At 46.3% G+C, this 18,388-nt stretch overlaps 1 protein-coding gene across 2 annotated transcripts in view; it reads left to right on the top strand.

Moving 5' to 3' along the window:
- Positions 1–18,388, top strand: part of ADAM12 (ADAM metallopeptidase domain 12) — a 350,145-nt gene that overhangs the window by 325,781 nt on the left and 5,976 nt on the right. For both annotated transcript variants that reach the window (XM_047824703.1, XM_047824704.1), the window contains one exon: positions 17,117–17,247. In XM_047824703.1, the coding sequence (XP_047680659.1) occupies positions 17,117–17,247 (131 nt within the window). The remainder of the gene's footprint in view (positions 1–17,116; positions 17,248–18,388) is intronic.

Below are 18,388 nucleotides of genomic sequence, written 5' to 3'. Positions count from 1 at the left end.
TTGCTGGCATCTGGGGTTGGATACCTCTTTGTTGAATGGGACTGTCCTGTGTGTCGTAGAATGTTTAGCTGCATCTTGGTTTCCATCGACTAGATGGCAGTAGCATGTGCGACCATATCTCCAAATATTGCCAGACGTCCCCAAGGGGACAAAGTCATCTCACTGAAAAACTGCTGTTCTAAAGGTTACACCACATGTGCCTAATTTAACATAGTCTACTAGTGTTAGTACATTATCACTTCAAGCGGAGTGGAAAAACGTTACCTCCTTCAAGGTGTCTTTAGCCTCCTTCCTCCCTTTATCACATCGATGTCTTGCGTGTTGTACATTGAGAACCACTTCAGATACTGTAATTTTGCTTTTGACCGTCAAGCAGAAGTTTGGAAACCTAAGAGAGGTCTCCTACGTCTACTTATATATCCACCCTTTCTCTTCTTCCATCATTCCTGATATTCTGAGTTTCTTTCTACTATCATTTCCTCTCTATCTGAAAAACTTCTCTTTAGCTATTCTGTTAAAGCAGGTCTGCTGCCGACAAGTTCTTTTGCTTTTCCTTCATCCAATGTCTATCTCGCCTTTAATCCTGAAGGATATTTTCACTGGATATAGAATTCTGGGTTGACTATTCTCTCCACAATTGAAAAACGCTGTTCCACCTCCTTCTGGCCTCTGTGGCGATGAGACGTCCACCGAAAAGTTCCTCCCACAGTCTCTGTTCCAGGGAAGAGAGGTGGCCACGTATCGTAAGCAGGATTGGAAGGCAGGGCTCTACCATCTCCAAGATGTGGCGCCCAGCTGGGGGGCAGAGGGGATGGCTTTTGTGTGCCCACCTGGAGCGAGAGTAAGGTCAGGTATGGTCAAAACATTTCACTCTTACTGGATCACCCTGTTCCCACATCTTCAGGCTAGAGACAGCAGGCTTTCCTTGAGCCTCTTTTTGGTCTGGTGCCATTGGCATTTCCAGATTGGGAGTCTCTCCAGAGCCCAGGCCAGGATATAAAAAAGGCAAAACCAAAAACAAGAACTCACTATTGGGTAGTTCTGTGGGTTCTAAGGTCTGTAGGCAGTCCGCTTACTTTTTTCCAGCTTCCAGAGTCTCTGTAAGTTGCTCTGTGGATTTTCTCGAAACTTGTTTGTTGTAATTCACAGGAGGTACAGGAGGTAATTCGCAGGAGGTGTAGGTTGTAGTGTGCTTATTCCATCTTGTCCAGACCTCATTTCTTTTTGTATTTCTCTGATTACTGCTACACTTGAACTGCTTTTGATACATCTCTTAACCAATGGTGTGCCATTACATTGCTGTCAACAAAACAAAACACGAAAAGCCTTGATTTTTCGGCGATTTCTCTGCCATAATGAAAAATCCCACCATGGCTAATTTCAAGCAATCAACGTGATGTCACTAAATGAGGAGCAGGGATTGGCTGACATGGGCTAGTACCCGCGGCTCCAACATGCAGCTGCTATTTATCACCTGTATTTGTTCTGTGAACTGTCTGTTCCTACCCCTTGCCTGTGTTTTTCTACTTGAGAGAGTTTTTCTTCCTGATTTGTAAGAGTTTATTTTCTTAATGAGGACTATGTATCCTTTTCCGGTAATTTATTATAAACATTTCCCTAATTCATCTTTGAATTTTATTTATGATACTTTGGGTTCTAAAAGGACTTCCAGCTTTGAACATTAAATGTATTCAGTATTTGTGAATTCTCCCATTTCTTTGTGCTTGCAAAGTCCCCTTCCGTTTCAGTACCACTCAAGATCTACCTCCGGTTTCTTCTGTTTGTTTCGATGGCTGTTGAGAGTCCTTTTACATCTGTTTTTCTAACCTGACGTGGATTTACGTTGGTGGAAGGCAGTGGGCATGTCCTAAACCTTTTGGGCGATGGACTTATTCGAGATCTGATGAAAGCTTTGAACCTTCAGAAAACGCACCACACCTCAATATTTTGTGTGCGGATTTCAGATTTCTGCAGAGCCCGTAAGCCTCTTCCCCACAGAGTCCCTTATACAAAGCCTTTTTATGTAACTTCAAGCAACTTATCAGTCCACCGTGTCAAACCAGGACTGTCTTTAACAGACCATGGGATCTGAGGCAAGATATTTCTACTTGCTGGAATCCCTTTTTCCTGACAGCAGCGAATGCCTACAGAAGTCACTCCCTCAAGATTTCCTTTAAGACAGGCCCCCCAAAAAGGCCATTCTGTTTTTGTGAAACTAAGGAAATGTTATCCTTTAAACATTAGGAACTGAAAAATCCACATTTCTCACTCCAGGCTGGTGTGTGTCTGGAGCTTTTCCGAGACATATGATAGACATTAAGCTCACGCTTTCTCTCCCGTCACACATAGGAAACTGAAATTAATTCCATGCAGGTGTGGCGAATATTTGGAGGTGGCTCTTACTTGGCATCACAGATTGAATCCACTGACTGACATGTAGCACCTTAGAGTCCCCGTGCCCTGCCCCACGCAGCTTGACCAACACACTGTGGTTAGCCGTGCCTCGTGTGTCCAAACTTACCCTCCAAACTTTCCGGAAGGAAAACGTCATCACGAACGTAATATGTACGTCCCATCGAAAGGATTAGTTCTTTATAGAAAACGTTGGATCTCTCCAGCAAATGTTCTATTTGACTTCTACAAATGTAAGACACTGGGATCAGCTCCGTCTCTTGTCCACGAACGTGCCCTTCCTGTGTCCCTTTCCTTCGCGGGGTGATGGCCCTCGGCACGCAGGCTTCTCTACCTTACTCCTCAGCCTTGATCAAGAAAACAAACTTCCGCTTCCTTTTCCTCCTGTCAGCTATTTTAGAGGAAACTAATCCAGGGCGTTCATCTAGCTGTTAGCTGACTGCGGCCACGATCCCCCACAGCACGAAAGGCGAAGAGTGGGCTTGGGAACAGGGTAAAATAATGAAAACCAAAGGGGTCACAGAGGTGTGTGATCACCTTGTGTGCATGTGTAGGCGGGAGCATCCTAGAATGCCCTCATTCTAGTGGCATTGAGTCTGCCCTGCCCTAAAGGAAACACATTCTTGAGGGGATCAGACCAATAGGCATACATTTGCATATTACATGTATCTTTCAAAGCAGCAAGGGACTTTTCCTGCGCCTGCTGCTGCCAGTAGGGTTCATCTCAGACTCTGGAAGGGAGGAAAGAGGAAAGAAAAACAGGGGAAGTTCCAGAGGTGGCTGTGGGTGGACCCCAGAAGGCTTTGAGAGACCTTCTGGTGATGGTTGTTCTGAAGATATTTTATGTGGTTTTTCTCTGACTACAATTGTGTGAAAAATCAATCCGCTTTGCCCCCTTCCCCGGCCCCCCGCAAAAAGTCAATTCTACCATTATGGTAATTTTTTAAAGACAAAGAGTAATGTGTACTAAGGGAAGAAGATAGAAGCACCTAGCAAGTGTGGGTCTTGAGCAGAAGTCTGAAAGTACCTTCTGGGGAAGAAGCCGCTTGAGACGGCAGGCGTGAGCAGACACCAGCCGCGGGAGAGGAGAGACCAGCGCTTGGCTGCAGAAGGGTGCACAGAATAATCCAGGGAAAGAAGCAGTTTCTTTTTTTTTTGGTAATTGTTTTTAACGTTAATATTGTGAGAGAGAGAGAGAGAGAAAGAACACAAGCAGGAGAGGGGCAGAAAGAGAGAAGGGCACAGAGGATCCAAAGCCGGCTCCATGCTGACAGCAGTGGAGCCCAATGCGGGGCTCAAACTCGCAAACCGCGAGATCATGACCTGAGCCAAAGTCGGGTGCGTAACCGACTGAGCCACCCACGCGCCCCAGAGAAGCTCTTTCTCGACTGCAGGCTTTGTTCGTGAAGTCAACTGACCTGACTTCCAGGAAGGAGACAGGGAGATGCCAGAAACACGGGGTGAGCTAGGGGCCCCTGGAGCGAAAACGTCTGACACCAAGTTTTGCGTTTTCCTCTTCCGCATGCTGGTCCCTATGATGTCCTCAAACCTTCAGGGAAGCACGCACACCATCACCACTGTGACCTAGAGTCAGTCCCCAGTAGGCTGGAGAATGAAGGAGAAGCTGATGTCCAGGGAGAGAGTAGCACCCTGAAGGGTCAGGTCGGAGACGCCCAGTGGGGGAGGAGGCAGGCAGCAGCCGGAAACAGAGACACCAGGCCGGGAACCAAGATGGGTCTGGGCGCGGACGGGGCATCCTGCTGTCCCATAAGACGGGGCCTCCAGCCATTCGAGCTGAACGTAACGATAAGTGTGACCCTCAAAAGAGCAGAAAATATGAGGACACGCCTGTTCTTAATTGCCAAACACCAGTGTGTATGATTTTGCTTCTGGAAGAGAAGATGGGCCAATAGGGACGTTTAAACCCTCGGGGTTTCCCTTAGGTTTCTAGACATTTCCACCTGACATCCTTTCTGTGCTTTATTCCCATGAATCAGTTTAATGAATTCATTTAAAGAAAAACATGTTCAACGTCACATCTAAGAAATAGATATTTCTGAAAAAAAAAAAAAAAGATTTCTGCTCCCAGAAAATTACAGCTAGAGAGGGCTGTGCTAAGTAGCAGCAGATTGAAACACAATTTTCTGCTGTCAAACTGAAACGTGCCAGGATTCTAAGAGAGCAGAAGCGGCACCTTCAATTCAGGGATGGGCCATTTTTCAGGAGAGCGAGAACTTCACGAAAGCATCACTCTCTTAGCGTTATCGTCTGTATTTTAAGGTTTGCCCCTTAAAGTAGCCTTTGAACTATACATGCTGATGTGTGGTCCTATTTGGTTTCGGGTCACTTTGGCTTCTTTTAAGTCCTTGGTTTCCTGGAAAATGCTAGGCAGTGCTTGTCCTCCGTGCAGTCTCATCGGTGAATTAGATAACTGAACTGACGGGTCGAGTTTATTTTTCCAGCCAGATCAGCTTCTTTAGGAAAACAATAGGAACCAAAAAAGAACGCTTGGACCCATATCTCAGACTGACTTTGGCTGTTAGGCCCCTGAGAATATTTGCCCACCCTGTTTCTGGCACGACACAAATTTCGTCCACACGGCAGTGACGGGATTCATTCATTCCCAGTTTTTATTCCTATAACCAAATAGTGTAGAAATGCATTTATGTGTGCATGTCTGTGTCTGTGTTATTTTACTAACTTTTTTTTTTGGCATAAGGAGCTTTCTCTTTGTATTTTAAGTTCTAAAATAGCAAACATCTATTGAACACCAAACGTATGGCTGGTGCTCCCAGTGAAGCATTTTGCGGGCGTTTCTGACCCTCTCTCCGAGCCGAGGAGCTGATGCCTTCCTTGGCCCCATTTTACAGGGGATGAAACGGGGCAGACTGAGGCCCCCAGAGGTGGGGAAGCCAGTGCGTTGTCAAGCCACACGTGTGCCCCCTGCGGTCTGAAAGCGGAGGGTAGCTGGATGGGAAGGAAGCGGAGACTGTTCTGGTTACACAGCGAGGGCCGCTCTGGTTTGCATAGTTTGGAACACTGAGCCCCTCCGGAATCTTTCATTCAGCATCCCTCCCGCTTTGCCACGGAGATACAAGGTGATGGGGGGGGGGGGGGGGGGAAGGGGGAACCCTTCTGGCAGCGTGGAGAGGCTTCGGTCTGCAACAAGAGAACCCCGCGTTTCTCTTGCCTTTTGCTTGCCCAACGCGGTCCTTCTTGTCCTCGCCGGTCTTGCCCGGAACCAGCCCTTGTTCAGGACCATGATGGCATCGGAGCTGCGTGTTGAACACCATGAAGGCCGCGTGCGTTTTCGGTGGCGGTGGAGATTGCTGGTTCGGTGTTTCTGGCAGGACGCTTCTCCTCCCCTAACACCTTGTCGGTGTCCGTAGAACATACGACAAGCCGTGTTTTGTAAAACGCGAACAGCCAACCTCGTGCAGTCTCTCCGGACGGAGAAAAGGCTGCCAAGCAACCAAACTCTGCTCCAGTGGCCTCGGAGGGAGGAGAGGCCTGTTTCGAGAAGCCCCGAATGGCGCTCCCGCCCCAGCCACCGCCCCCCCCCCCCCCCACCGCCACCAACAGAGTGCTGAACGGTTCACACGGGCTGGTGAACAATAGCTACTCATTCGTGGGGGCTTTGTCAGGATACAGATGTGCACGAGACAAATGAATTTAGAGCTTGAGCCCTGACTTTCAAAGTCCTCCTTCAATGGAATGAACTCAGCATCCGAATGAATAAGGACTTGTACCCTTCTGGCCTGTGCGGGTGTCTGAGATTTAAACCAGCACTCACGGGGCCTGGAAGTCTGATGATTTAGGTCCTTGCTCATCAGAAATGCCAACGTGTAATGAGAAAAGGAAATCCGTCTGTCAAGATGTTCTCCCAAGGAAGGGAGCTGAAATACGAGGAAACTGATCTTTATAAAAAGCCTTCATTACACCAGGCCCAACCCAAAAGCTAATAGCTGAGCCAACGTGCTGGAAAGAGCCCTCCCATGCCTGCTCGCTGCTTTCCAGATTTCCCCCTTTGGCCCAGATGTTCTCCAACCCCGCCTCTGCCCTGAGCTTTCCTGCAGTCTTCCCGGGAGTCTCCTCGCTCACCTGCTGCCTCGGCCTGGAGTCCCCTCGATACTCTCTGTGGCCCATTTCAGAAGGCACGGACTGAGTTACGCACCTGCAGAAACACCCACGTCCAGTCCCCTGAACACAGTAGGTGCGTCGGAAAGAACGCAGAATGGATGCGAATTTTAAATAGTAAAAAGTACGCCTCGTCACAGTATCCGTTATTCCCATGGGCCTGCCATCCTCCACGAGTCATGACTTAATAAAACTTTGAGTCCCTTCCTCCCGCGAGTCTAAAATGTAGCTACCAAGGTCTTGGACTCCTGCTCACCTCTCCCCTGCCACCACCCGCCCAGTACTTCCAGAAATCTTAACTGAAATTTCTTTGGTTTCATATCACGCGCCAATTCTTCGCGCGACAAACCCATTGGATGTCTTTCAAAGCATCTCTTGCACGCAGAAGCAGCCATTTCGCTCTGGAGAGAAGTAACTTGAGAGGGAAGCCATTCACACGGTAACAGTATTCTAAGGGATGTTTGTTCCCCACTCATTTCTGTTCCCATAAGCGCGCGAGCTATACTGAAAAAAAAAAAAAAACAACCACGGATGCCTGTTTTACCCTTTGCATTTGTTAATAGGTAATGTGTAGCCATTATTACAAATTCCAACGGTACAAAGGGTTACTCGGAAAACTCTTGGTCTCCTTCCCACCTCTGCCTCCAGGCTGCTTTTCTCAGAAGCAGTCGTCGTCGCTAGACAACTTCGGATCCAGAGGAAAGCTTCGCCGCCACTTTGTCTCTCTCTCTGCAGAGAGGGATTATTGAAAATCCGGAAATTTTCACACACGCAAGGTGGGAGAAAAGAGCGCAGGGAAACCTTGTCTGCCCGACAGCCACCCTCAGCACCTGCCAGCTTGATGTCAGTCTTGTTTTATTGCAGATTCTTGTTTGGAACTCAAATGGTGGCATAGCCTGGCCTTCCCTCCACTCACCTGTTCCCGGGCGATGACCCGGGGGTCCGCCTCATTCTTTTCAGTGGCTACCGCGAATTTCGTTGTGGAGCCATCCCTCCAGTTATTTAACCTGTGCTGAGGTCCACATGGGTTGTTTCCGGTCATTTGCGGCATCAAAGAGGCACGCTCTTGCCCCGGGACCTGGGGCCCGGTGAGCAAGGATGTCTGTGGGGTGACATCTGAGGAACATGATTGCTGTCCAAAGGCCCTGCGACCTGAGAGGTGGACCAGTCTCGAAAGGAGTCACGCTGATTCCTACTCCCCAAGTCCCCACCAACGCGGCGTTCAGAGATTTTGCTTCTCTTTGCCAAAATGATAGGTAAAAAAAATAATAACAATAAGTGCTATCCACGGTTCTCTCCCCATAAATGAGACCGGGCCTCTTTTTGCTGGTTTAAGATCCATTTGTGTTTATTTTCCTTCTTCGTCAACTGTCTTTTCGTCTCCTCTGCCATCTCTTACGGTCATGTTTAGAAAGGCGTGCCCTCCCAAAGAATACATTTTTGTCTCTTTCTTATTCTTTCGTGATCTTTTTTTTTTTTTTCCTCACTGAAACATTTGATCCATTTGCCCCTGATTTTGGTGTATAAACTGAAGTAGGAACCAACTCCCGTTTTCCAGAGGGCCACCTGAGTTACCCTCAACCCCATATGTTCGCTGCTTCGTCCTTTCCCGGGGCCAGTGTGCCTTCCGCAAGGCCATGGTAGCGCTCCCTCCTGCTCCCCAGCACATGCTAGGGGAGATCCCTGGGCTCTGGGATCGTTACATGAAAATACCTAATGTTATTAGTGCGCCTGTGTAATACGTCTTTGCTAAATGAGAGCTAGCCATTTTTCGAATGTATTATTTTCTCCATTTATCTCGATCATTTCCCTCTTTCTTCAGGTTTATTTCTCTAACTCTTTAGACCCTTACTCCATTTCTATTCGTACTTTATTGTTTATTTTATTCGTACGCTGTCACGTAAGCACAGAATTCTAGGGATTTCCCTCCAAACACTGCATTTTTATCTGTGCTCATCGGTTCCGATTTGTACCATTCTCAATATTTGCCTTTTTCACATAACCTACGCCTTCCGCTTTTCGTTTTTTACTTTGGCCCAGAGGCTGAACGTATTTTTCTTTTTGTTGCCATTAATTTTCAAGATGTCTAAAATACAGAAAAGTGAAAATAATCTAGGAGTCACCCATGTTTATAGTACATAGAAACAACCATTGTCATCGCTACATTTTTCTATGCATGCGCCTACTTAAGTCTCAGATATGACATGCATACCGTTTCCTTTTGTTAAAAAAAGTAAAAACAAAGCAGTACAAAGTTACCATGACGGCCTCAGATGCAATCACTTTTGTAGGTTGGTCTTGATTTTTTATAGAACCTTTTAGGTATTTTTACATACCTGGATATCCAATGAACATATAGGATGCCATGTTTTTTGATTTACACAAATGGTAAAACGGTACCGTTAGCTTCGCACAATTTGTACTTACATTCAACTGTGTTTAACTTTTTCATTGAAGTAGAGTTGACAGAATGTTACGTTAGTTTCAGGTGCACACAGAGTGATTTGACAACTCTCTGTGTTAGGCTACGTTCATTAGTGCCGCCCCCATCTGTCACCATACGCTGCCATTACACCATTGATTGTAGTCCCTGTGTGGTGCCCTTCATCCACATGATTCATTCATTCCATAACTGGAAGGCTGTACCTCCCGCTCCCCTTCACCCATTTTTGCCCACCCCCTTCCCACCTCCCCCCACTGGCAACCACCAGTTTTGTTCTCTGTACTCATGGATCTGTTTCTGCATATTTTGGTCATTTGTTTTTTAGATTACACATTTAGATTCCACAAGTGAAATCACAGGGTATATGTCTTTCTCTCTCTTATCTCATTTAGCGTCATACCCTCTAGATCCATCCATGTTGCTGCAAATGGCAGGATCTCATTCTTCTTTTATGGCTGAGTAATATTCCATTGTACACGTATACCACATCTTCTTTATCCATTCATCTGTCAATGAACACAGAGTTGCTTCCCTATCTTGGCTATTGTAAATAATGCTGCCATAAACATAGGCGTGAATATATCTTTACAAATTAGTGTTTTGGGGTTTGGGGCGGGGGGGGTAAATAAATACCCAGTAGTAGAATTACTGAATCATATGGGGTTTTTTTAAGTTTATTTATTTTGAGAGAAAGAGCATGAGCAGGGGCGGGGCAGAGAGAGAATCCCAAGCAGGCTCTGCACTCTCAGGACAGAGCCTGATGTAGGGCTCAATCCCACGAACCATGAGATCATGACCTGAGCCAGAACCAAGAGTCAGATGCTTAACCGAAGGAGCCACCCAGGCACCCCTTGTATGGTATTTCTATTTTTAATGTCTTGAGAAACCTCCATACTGTTCCAGAGTGGCTGCACCAATTTACATTCCCACCAGTAGTCCAGGAGGATTCCTTTTTCTCCACATCCTCACCAATGTTTGTTATTGCTTATCTTTTGGATACTAGTCATTCTGACATGCAGTGGTATCTCATCGTGGGTTTTTTTCACTGTGGTTTTGTTTTGCATTTTCCTGGTGATCAGTGATGTTGAACATCTTTTCATGTGTCTGTTTGTCATCTGTATGTCTTCTTTAGGAAAATGTCTATAACTCGTCTGCCCGAGTTTTGGTAGGTTTTTTTGGTTTTGAGTTGTATAAGTTCTTTATATGTTTTGGATATTAACTCCTTATTGGATATGTCTTTTGCAAATATCTTCCCCCACTCAGTAAGTTGCCTTTTCATTTTGTTGATGGTTTCCTTTGCTGTGCAAAAACTTTTTGAGTGTAGTCCCAATAGTTGACTTTTGCTTCCCTTGCCTGAGAAGACATATCTAGAAAAATATTGCTAAGACCAGTGTCAGAAAGATTACTGCCTTTCTCTTCTAGGAGTTTTATGATCTCAGGTCTCACATTTAGGTCTATGACCCATTTTTAGTTTATTTTTGTGTATAGTATAAGAAAGTGGTCCAGTTTTCCTAGCACCATTTATTAAAGAGACTCATTTCCCCATTGATTATTCTGGCTTCCTTTGTCAATAGATAGGCCAGATAAGCATGGGTTTATTTCTGAGTTCTCTGTTCTATACCATTGATCAATGTGTCCATTTTTGTACCAGTACCACACGGTTTTGATTATTATAGCTTGATGTAGTATATCTTAAAATCTTTGATTGTGGCACCCCCAGGTTTGTTCTTCTTTCTCAAGGTTGCTTTGGCTATTCAGGGTCTTTTGTGGTTCCATACAAAGTTTAGTATTATTTATTCTAGTTTGTGAAAAATGCTATTGATAATTTTAGAGGAATTGCATTGAATCTGCAGATTGTTTGGGGTAGTATGGGCATTTTAACAGTATTAATTCGGGGCGGCTGGGTGGCTCAGTCGGTTGAGCATCCGACTTCGGCTCAGGCCGTGATCTCGCGGTTCGTGGGTTTGAGCCCCATGTCGGGCTCTGTGCTGACAGCTCAGGGCCTGGAGCCTGCTTCGGATTCTGTGTCTCCCTCTCTCTGCTCCTCCCCTGCTCACACTCTGCCTCTCTCTCTCTCAAAAATAAATAGAAAAAAAATTTTATAAACAGTATTCTTCCCAATCCATGAGCATGGTATACCTTTCCATTTGTCTGTGTCATCTTCAGTTTCTTTCATCAGTGTTTTATAGTCTTCAGAGTACAAGTCTTTTACCTCCTTGGTAAAGTTTATTCCTAGGTATTTTATTATCTTTGGTACAATTATATTTTACTTTTTTGTTTCTAGAAATTTTCTTTATTATTCATATATTCAGGCTTGTTTTTCATTTCCTTAAACATAGAAAATTTGTTCCAATAACTCCAAAATCTGAAGTCTCTGAGTGTGTCACTCCTGGGGTTTCCTTTACAATTCCTTGCTTCTTCACGTGCGTGGTAATTTTTTACTATGAGCTGCTCATTTTTCTGGAAAATTATCCAGAAAACTCTCTGAGAGTTCTTTGAGATCTAGGATGAAGGTGTGACCCACTGGAGAGGATGTATTTTGCCTCTGCCTGGTGCCCTGGAGGCATTCTCAGTTTGAGGTCCCTTTAAATGGCTGGGGACTTAGTGACCACCCAGGTAATGTGATTTCAGCTTCGGGTCCTCAAGCGCAATTTGTGGTTAGAGGTTTATTTTCCTACATTGATCTGCCTAGCACCAAGGGAACCCTCCTTACAGTCTGCCAGGGATAAGCAATATCCCTTCCAACATTCTTACCTGAGGTAGAGTCTTTGCAGAGCCTGGCTTTAGAGTGGAAAGGTTGGGAAGGGAATAGTTTCCTATTAAACTTGGGCTGGTGCTGACCTTTGACTCCTGCATCCCTCACCGTAAAAGGGTATCAAAATCAAAACTTAGGTTTTCCTAACTTGGCAGATGCCTTCTCAGAATCTGTCTGATACTTACCACTACTAGCTGCTGCTTCCAGTTAGATGCTGACCTGCTGATATCTTACTATCTTGTAGCTCTTTGTTGCTTTAAAGAAAAAAAATTAAATATATTTCATCCAACAACTTCAGTGGTTTTAGAGAGAGAATAGGTCAAAATAACCAGCCTTCCATGTTACCAGAAATGGGAGACTCAGTTCCCAACTGTGGTTAGTTCTATAGTGTCTCCATTATCCTGGTTTGTGACATTCTGTTCTATACCCATAATTGCCATGATTTTGTTAGACTCAGGTCTACACTGAAAGGATTCAGTGCTCAGTGATGATCTTTTGTGCCACCTATCCATTCCTTTCCTGGCTAGCTGGTGTCCAGTCTGTTGTACATCCTTCTACAAGAGCTCTAGAAAAGTGTATTCTCAGCAGCTTTGCTCAAGCTTTGCTCAAGCTTTGCTCAAGCTTTGCTCAAATGCTCAAAGACATTTGACTGTTGCTTTCATTTTTCAGCAATAGTTTGCATATAAAATTAATGGATCACACTTAGTTTTTCCCAAACTCTTACACATGGGCTTCTTCAGTCTTCCCTGGAGAAATCAGAAGCTGGCTTTTTTCTGCCCTTTTAAGTGATATGATTTTGTACAGGGCTGTCCAGTAACTTCAATAGGTTGTGTCTTAATATTGAAGAGTCTGATTCAATTCCCCCAGAGAAATGGTGTGCCCTTCTAATCCATAGATTTGACACTCTTTCTTTCAGAAAGGTTTTTACAAAATCTAGGTATTTTTTTTCTATCTCTACTCAGATCCCTTAAGTGACACCATTTATATATATGCTGTGTAGCCTTTGCTATGGTCTGCATTTTACTCTTGAACCCCCTTGAACTTTTCTTCATTTCCCTCAGGACCTTCACAGCCCTTTGCTCAGTACTATCTTCATCCTTGGGTTTCACTGTTTTATTTTTCTCTTCCCCTTTTCTTTTGAGTTTCACCACCTCCCTTTTCATTTCTGTGCAGATACATTTTGGCAGGGTGGGTACTTAGCTTGTCTTCCTTTTCCTAGTGTGTCCAAACTCCTGAAAGGTGGGGGGTTCTTCCTGGAAAACCAGTCGCAGGACAACTGAGGGGAAGTCTAGGCCACTGCTCAGGGTTTTGCGGGATGACAGCGGTCTGGCCTTCCCTGCTTCCAGCATAGACTCTGCGGGCCCCGGCCCTGCTGCAGGCTTGCACCAATGGCTGGGCCTGTCTACACTGCTGCATATTCACCCTGGACACTTCACAGTGTCTGCTTCCTCCCCACGCCTGTCTCAAGCAAGGGGGAGCTGGTTTTCTTCTCAATGCTCCATCAGGTTGGCCACGGGGGCCATGCTCTCCTTTCTCTTGGCCTTTGCTCACCCTAGGCTGCTGGACACTTGGCACCCTTTTCATATGTATTTGTTTGGGGTTGTAAGGTTTCCTCGGAGATGGAGTATTGCCCCTCTATGTGCCTTTACTTGACTGTTCTCAGGTAGCTTCAGAAAGAAGGGTCACCTTACAGACAGGTGTAAGTGTTGAAAGCAGATTTGTCAAGACCCCTGCTTTTTCTGAAGAAAGAAAAGGTATTGCACATTTTCCTGAGAACCGGCTATCCTTGGAGTCATCTTGAAGCATATTCCTCACAGAGCCGGAGAGCCCGAGTATGGATGGTGGGGTTGATGCTGCCCCTGGCCCCGTGTCAGCATCAGGGGCGTCTCTCTCATCTTCCTGTGATAACATCTGACCTTCCTGTGGAGAGGTCTCTGGATATGCAGGATGCATTTACTCTTGCTTACACGGAGGTTGATAACAGTTGAGAATTCTTTATGATGATGGTCAAGGCAGAGGGCTCCCGTTGGATTTAAAAATTTGTTCTCAGCCCTCTAAAAAGTTTGAAATGTGTAGCTGCTGCTAACACACGAGCAAACATGGAGAGATGAGACGATTCTACTTTATAGCATATCTAGATTTTCCTCCAGTGTCTGGAAGTTGAAAAGGGAGAGACATGGGGGTCTGAATTCCTGATTTTGTTTAAAAGGAAAATAGGCCTGGAGCGCTAGGGTGGCTCAGTTGGTTAAGCATCCAGCTCTTGATTTTGGATCGGGTCACGATCTCACAGTTTGTGTGTCCGAGCCCTGCATCAGGCTCCACACTAACAGCACGGAGCCTGCTTGGGATTCTCTCTCCCCCTCTCTTTCTTCCCCTCCCCTGCTTGCATGCTCATGCTCGCTCGTGCTCTCTCTCTCTCAAAATAAATATTAAAATGTTTTTAAAAATAAAATTCTAAAAATGACATGAGAATAGGTCTATGGGACCTATTGTTTACATTAGTAAACAATTAGTAAACCTAATGTTTACTGAGTGTGTACAACCTGGCCTGGAGTCCTTTCTCCACTCCATTCTGATGATGCTTCATGGCCAGACTGGACTTTTCTGGAAAGCCTAGGCTCAGGTAAAGGCAGCATGAAGAGCAATGCCTAAAAGGCAGCATGGGAATTCTACCCCTCCCTCCAAGGTCCCACCTGTGCAGCTAATGCCTCCCCCCAAATATTAGAGATATTCCGATACCTTAAAAAGGGAGGCTGCCTTCGTCTTGCACGGACTCCACTGTTGCCCTGTGCCAGTTTGGCCCTGGTAACAAGTGGGCATCTCACCTAGACAGCATCTGTGAGCGGGACCGATTTCAGAGCGGACTGCAGCCTCGCGGACCCCAGGGTTTGATCAACATTTCAATCAGCATTTCCACTGTTGGGGCTTTGGTCACTATGGCGACCAACCAATTTATCCTCTAAACCAGGACCTATCTGAGAGTTGCGATTAATAATTAAACAAGGCCATGAATGTAAATTGCGAATGTCCCAAACAAACCAGGATGAATGGCCAAGCTAATTATGTCCTAAGTTTCCATGATAGAGCCAAATGCATTACGATGCATTAGAACATGGATCTCACTTTTTCTCCAGCACTGCCGTAAAAACCCGACGTTATCTTTATTACCAAGACCAGATACTCATTCATTCTTCGCAGCAAAACTGGTATCACTTAGGAATGAATCCTTTAAACCTCAGAGCCTTTCCGTTTTATAGGTGCATGCATTCACTTGTACGTCACACACTAATATCTTGCCCGTGGTTTTCTGCCATCTTACAGGAAGCGGGGCTTGCGTTATTCCCATAGTTCATTACCCAAAGTTTGGCGGTAGATGACGGTACTTTTAGATGGTAAATTGACTCCATCAGTAATAAATAGGCTATAGCAGTAGCACCTGTGCTAATTGCTTTATAGGTAGCGTCTCCCACTCCTCACATCAATGTCAGGAGGAAGACACTCCTAGCATCCCCTCTCCACAACTTCCAGAGGCTAAGTAACACCTGCGTTTGCAGAGCCTGGCCAAATAAACCACCAGCCTGGCTCCAGTGCTCCAGTTCTCAGGCACGTTAGACGGTCTTTATGCCTAGTCAAGGAATTTGCTTTAGTTTGTTTCTTTTCACGTGAGCTGGTATAGAAGTGGCACTTTTAAGTCTTTCCCTTGGTCACTGGCCCATTGCCCATTGTTTCAACTTGGCGTATTTTCCATACGGCTGTGATTCCACACACGCTTCTGGGGTTGCTACCTTCGCTTACAAAGATGGGCTACATGCCGGTGATACGTTTGCATTCAACTGAGCTCCGTGTGCTGAGGAAACGTCATTTTAATGGGATGGGTGCTGTGAGAAATTCAAGTCGAGGGTTTTTAAATCATCTGGAGTGGTCTTGGAAGGGTGGCATAGGACAGTAAGGTAGATCATCTTATTAGGATGTCCGTCTCCCTTGGGTCCTAGCAAAGTTTCCTGTAAGCTTTCGGTGCATTTGTGACTGCTTCTAGGCCACAAACACCAGAGAAGAAGGTGTCTCGGCACCTGTGTCCACCATGGGCCAAGGGGAGGGAACTGTCAACATGTAAAATAACTTCCCACCCCAGGTATCCCTCTGTCCCCCCTTTCCTCAGGGTAACCAGGGAAAGAGTCCCCTGAAAACCCTTGGTTTTACTGTTTGTTTCTCTGATTATTTCCCTTAAGCATTTTAAAATTTGTGGCCTGAGGGAAGGCTCATTATTATGTTATTAATAATTATGTTCTGGGAGCTTCCTAGGCATTACGTTTAAAAAAAATTTTTAATGTGTATTTTTGAGAGAGACAGAGTACAATACAAGCAGGGAAGGAACGGAGAGAGAAGGGAGACACAGACTCTGAAGCAGGCTCCAGGCTTCAAGCTGTCAGCACAGAGCCCGACACAGGGCTCAAACTCATGCATTGGAAGATCATGACCTTGAACCAAAGTCAGACACTTAGCCTATTGAGCCACCCAGGTGCCCTGCATTTTTTTTTTTTTTAGTCTACATGACAATGCTCTGAGATAGGTTTCGAGTTGGCAAGTGGCCGACACAGTCCCAAAGCACCTGTCTCTGAATAAAACCCAATGTAATGCCCAAGTTCACGCTCGCTCTTCTATTGCTGGCTCCCTCGCTGGGCTCTGATCAATGTGACACCTTTCTGTTCTCTTCCTTATAGAGTTACACTTGTCCCTCAAAACACTTGGTCTTAGATTTTCCTTCTCAGCATCCCTTTGCATGTGAGCTTGTGATTCTTTGAACTAAGGATTTTGGTAGAATTTCAGTGCATTTCGTTCAGCAATCTGGATCAACATTTGCTATTCAGACCCCATAGTGACGGATGAAAAGTTGGCGACTTCATCCAGAGTTGAAGGAGTTCTGTTACAAGATTCTGGGAAATTTAAACAAATGGCGTTAAACGAGATTTTTCACCCATCTCTGATTTTAGGCCTTTACAAGTCAAAAGGAAGCTTAAGGACACAGGAAAGCTTACATCCTGCGGGTAGCGCTGGCCCAGAAACGCCAGTGTCAACGGCACCCCCGAGGCCTGTGACTGGTGTGGCATCCGAAGACCCTCATTTGAGTGTGTGCAACTATGCGATGCTGTGGCTAAACCTTTGAAATGTCAGAGCAGATGTTGGCAAGGAGATTAACACAGATCAACAACTTGTACGGGGAGAGAAGGTGTTTAGAAAGTTTATTCTGGACGTGAGAACTGTGTGGCCTAGCACCTGCTTACACGCTCTGTTTCCCACTTCTGAGGTCAAGGTCGTGTCCCAGTTCACAGAGACGGGTGATCATATCATAATTCTGTGGTTTATTGCAGGGAACTCGGAAGCCAAACCCTCCTCAGAAGCCTCTGCCTGCAGATCCTTTGAGTAAGACCTCCCGGTTCACCAGCCCCTCCGCCAGGGCCCTGGGGCAGCCGGAGTCTGGGCTCTGCCTGGTGCCGCTCAGGTTGGTGTAACAGCCGGGCCTCTTTCTCCCCACAACCGTGTGGGGCACCCACACCCCCCGGTGCTTTCCGCCCCCTGTCAGGACATGGGTCTGATGGCATAGGCCGGGCTCTCTCTACCTCTGGTACCTGGGAACAGCATGAAACCGATGCAAAGGTAGAGAGGAGCGTTACCCAGAGGCCGTCATGAGCTTCTACTCCCCAGGATCCCCATGCGGCTTCTAGCAAGGGCCCCAGTGTCCCTAAGAGATTAAACCAAGATCAAGTGGAACCGGATAGGGGCCAGGCCGTGTCCCCCAAAGGGATGCACATTAGCGGCTTCCAAGTGGCATGATCCCACGAAGGCTGAGCACGCCTCTAACAGTATTCAACCCGCACAAACTCTGCCCGACCCCTGCGGTCCCGAGAAAGGAGGTGAGCTTGGAGGGGCCCAGGTGAATAAGGAGGGCGTGAGGCGTTAGCTCCGGAAGACGTGGTACCCAGGGGGAGCTTCTCCACACAACTAACAAAACCCCAGCTGTGGCCGCCGCTCACCCTGTCCCAGAGGACGGGAAGGCAGCCTCCTGACCCAGGGGGGTTGAAGGGGCCGTGGGCCGCGGCGGACCCACACTGCTTTTTGAGAGCTAATCAATTTCCAGGAATTTTGCGAGCTGGGTGTTAAACCGAGCCCCTATTTAAATAGCTATGCATAACTTCTCATGATAGAAGTTAGATGAAAACAAATGTAATAAATGCTCACAATTTTTTTCTTACGTTTTACTGTGCTCTGGAGGTTACGTGCAGCTGTTTCTGGATGGTGGAAATGCCACGCAGGGTGGCGACCAGGCAGCTCCTCCGTGCTCGTGGGAAGAGACAAAGGCTACACATGGGCCGCCCCCCACCCCCCACCCCCCGACCTCTTTCCCTGCAGTGGGTAGATCGAACCCACAGCCAAAACACTCCTTGGACATACACTGCCCCGCCTTGGCAGGAAGCTTGCTATATGAGCTCAAAGGAACCAAAGGTCGTGTGTGGGCCAGGCCCTGGGCTCAATAATTCAGTGTCTCGAAAGGGGAAGACGTTCGTGATGTCATTACCGCTCTTGGGAAAAATGGTTGGCCTCAGAGAGCTGCCCAATAAATCCCAAAGATAACTCTGGTCAAA

Source organism: Prionailurus viverrinus, chromosome D2 (genome assembly GCF_022837055.1).
Source record: "Prionailurus viverrinus isolate Anna chromosome D2, UM_Priviv_1.0, whole genome shotgun sequence".
NCBI classification, from domain to species: Eukaryota; Metazoa; Chordata; class Mammalia; order Carnivora; family Felidae; genus Prionailurus; species Prionailurus viverrinus.
The sequence above is the reverse complement of the archived record's forward strand: the minus strand, read 5'-3'. Positions and strand labels throughout refer to the sequence as shown.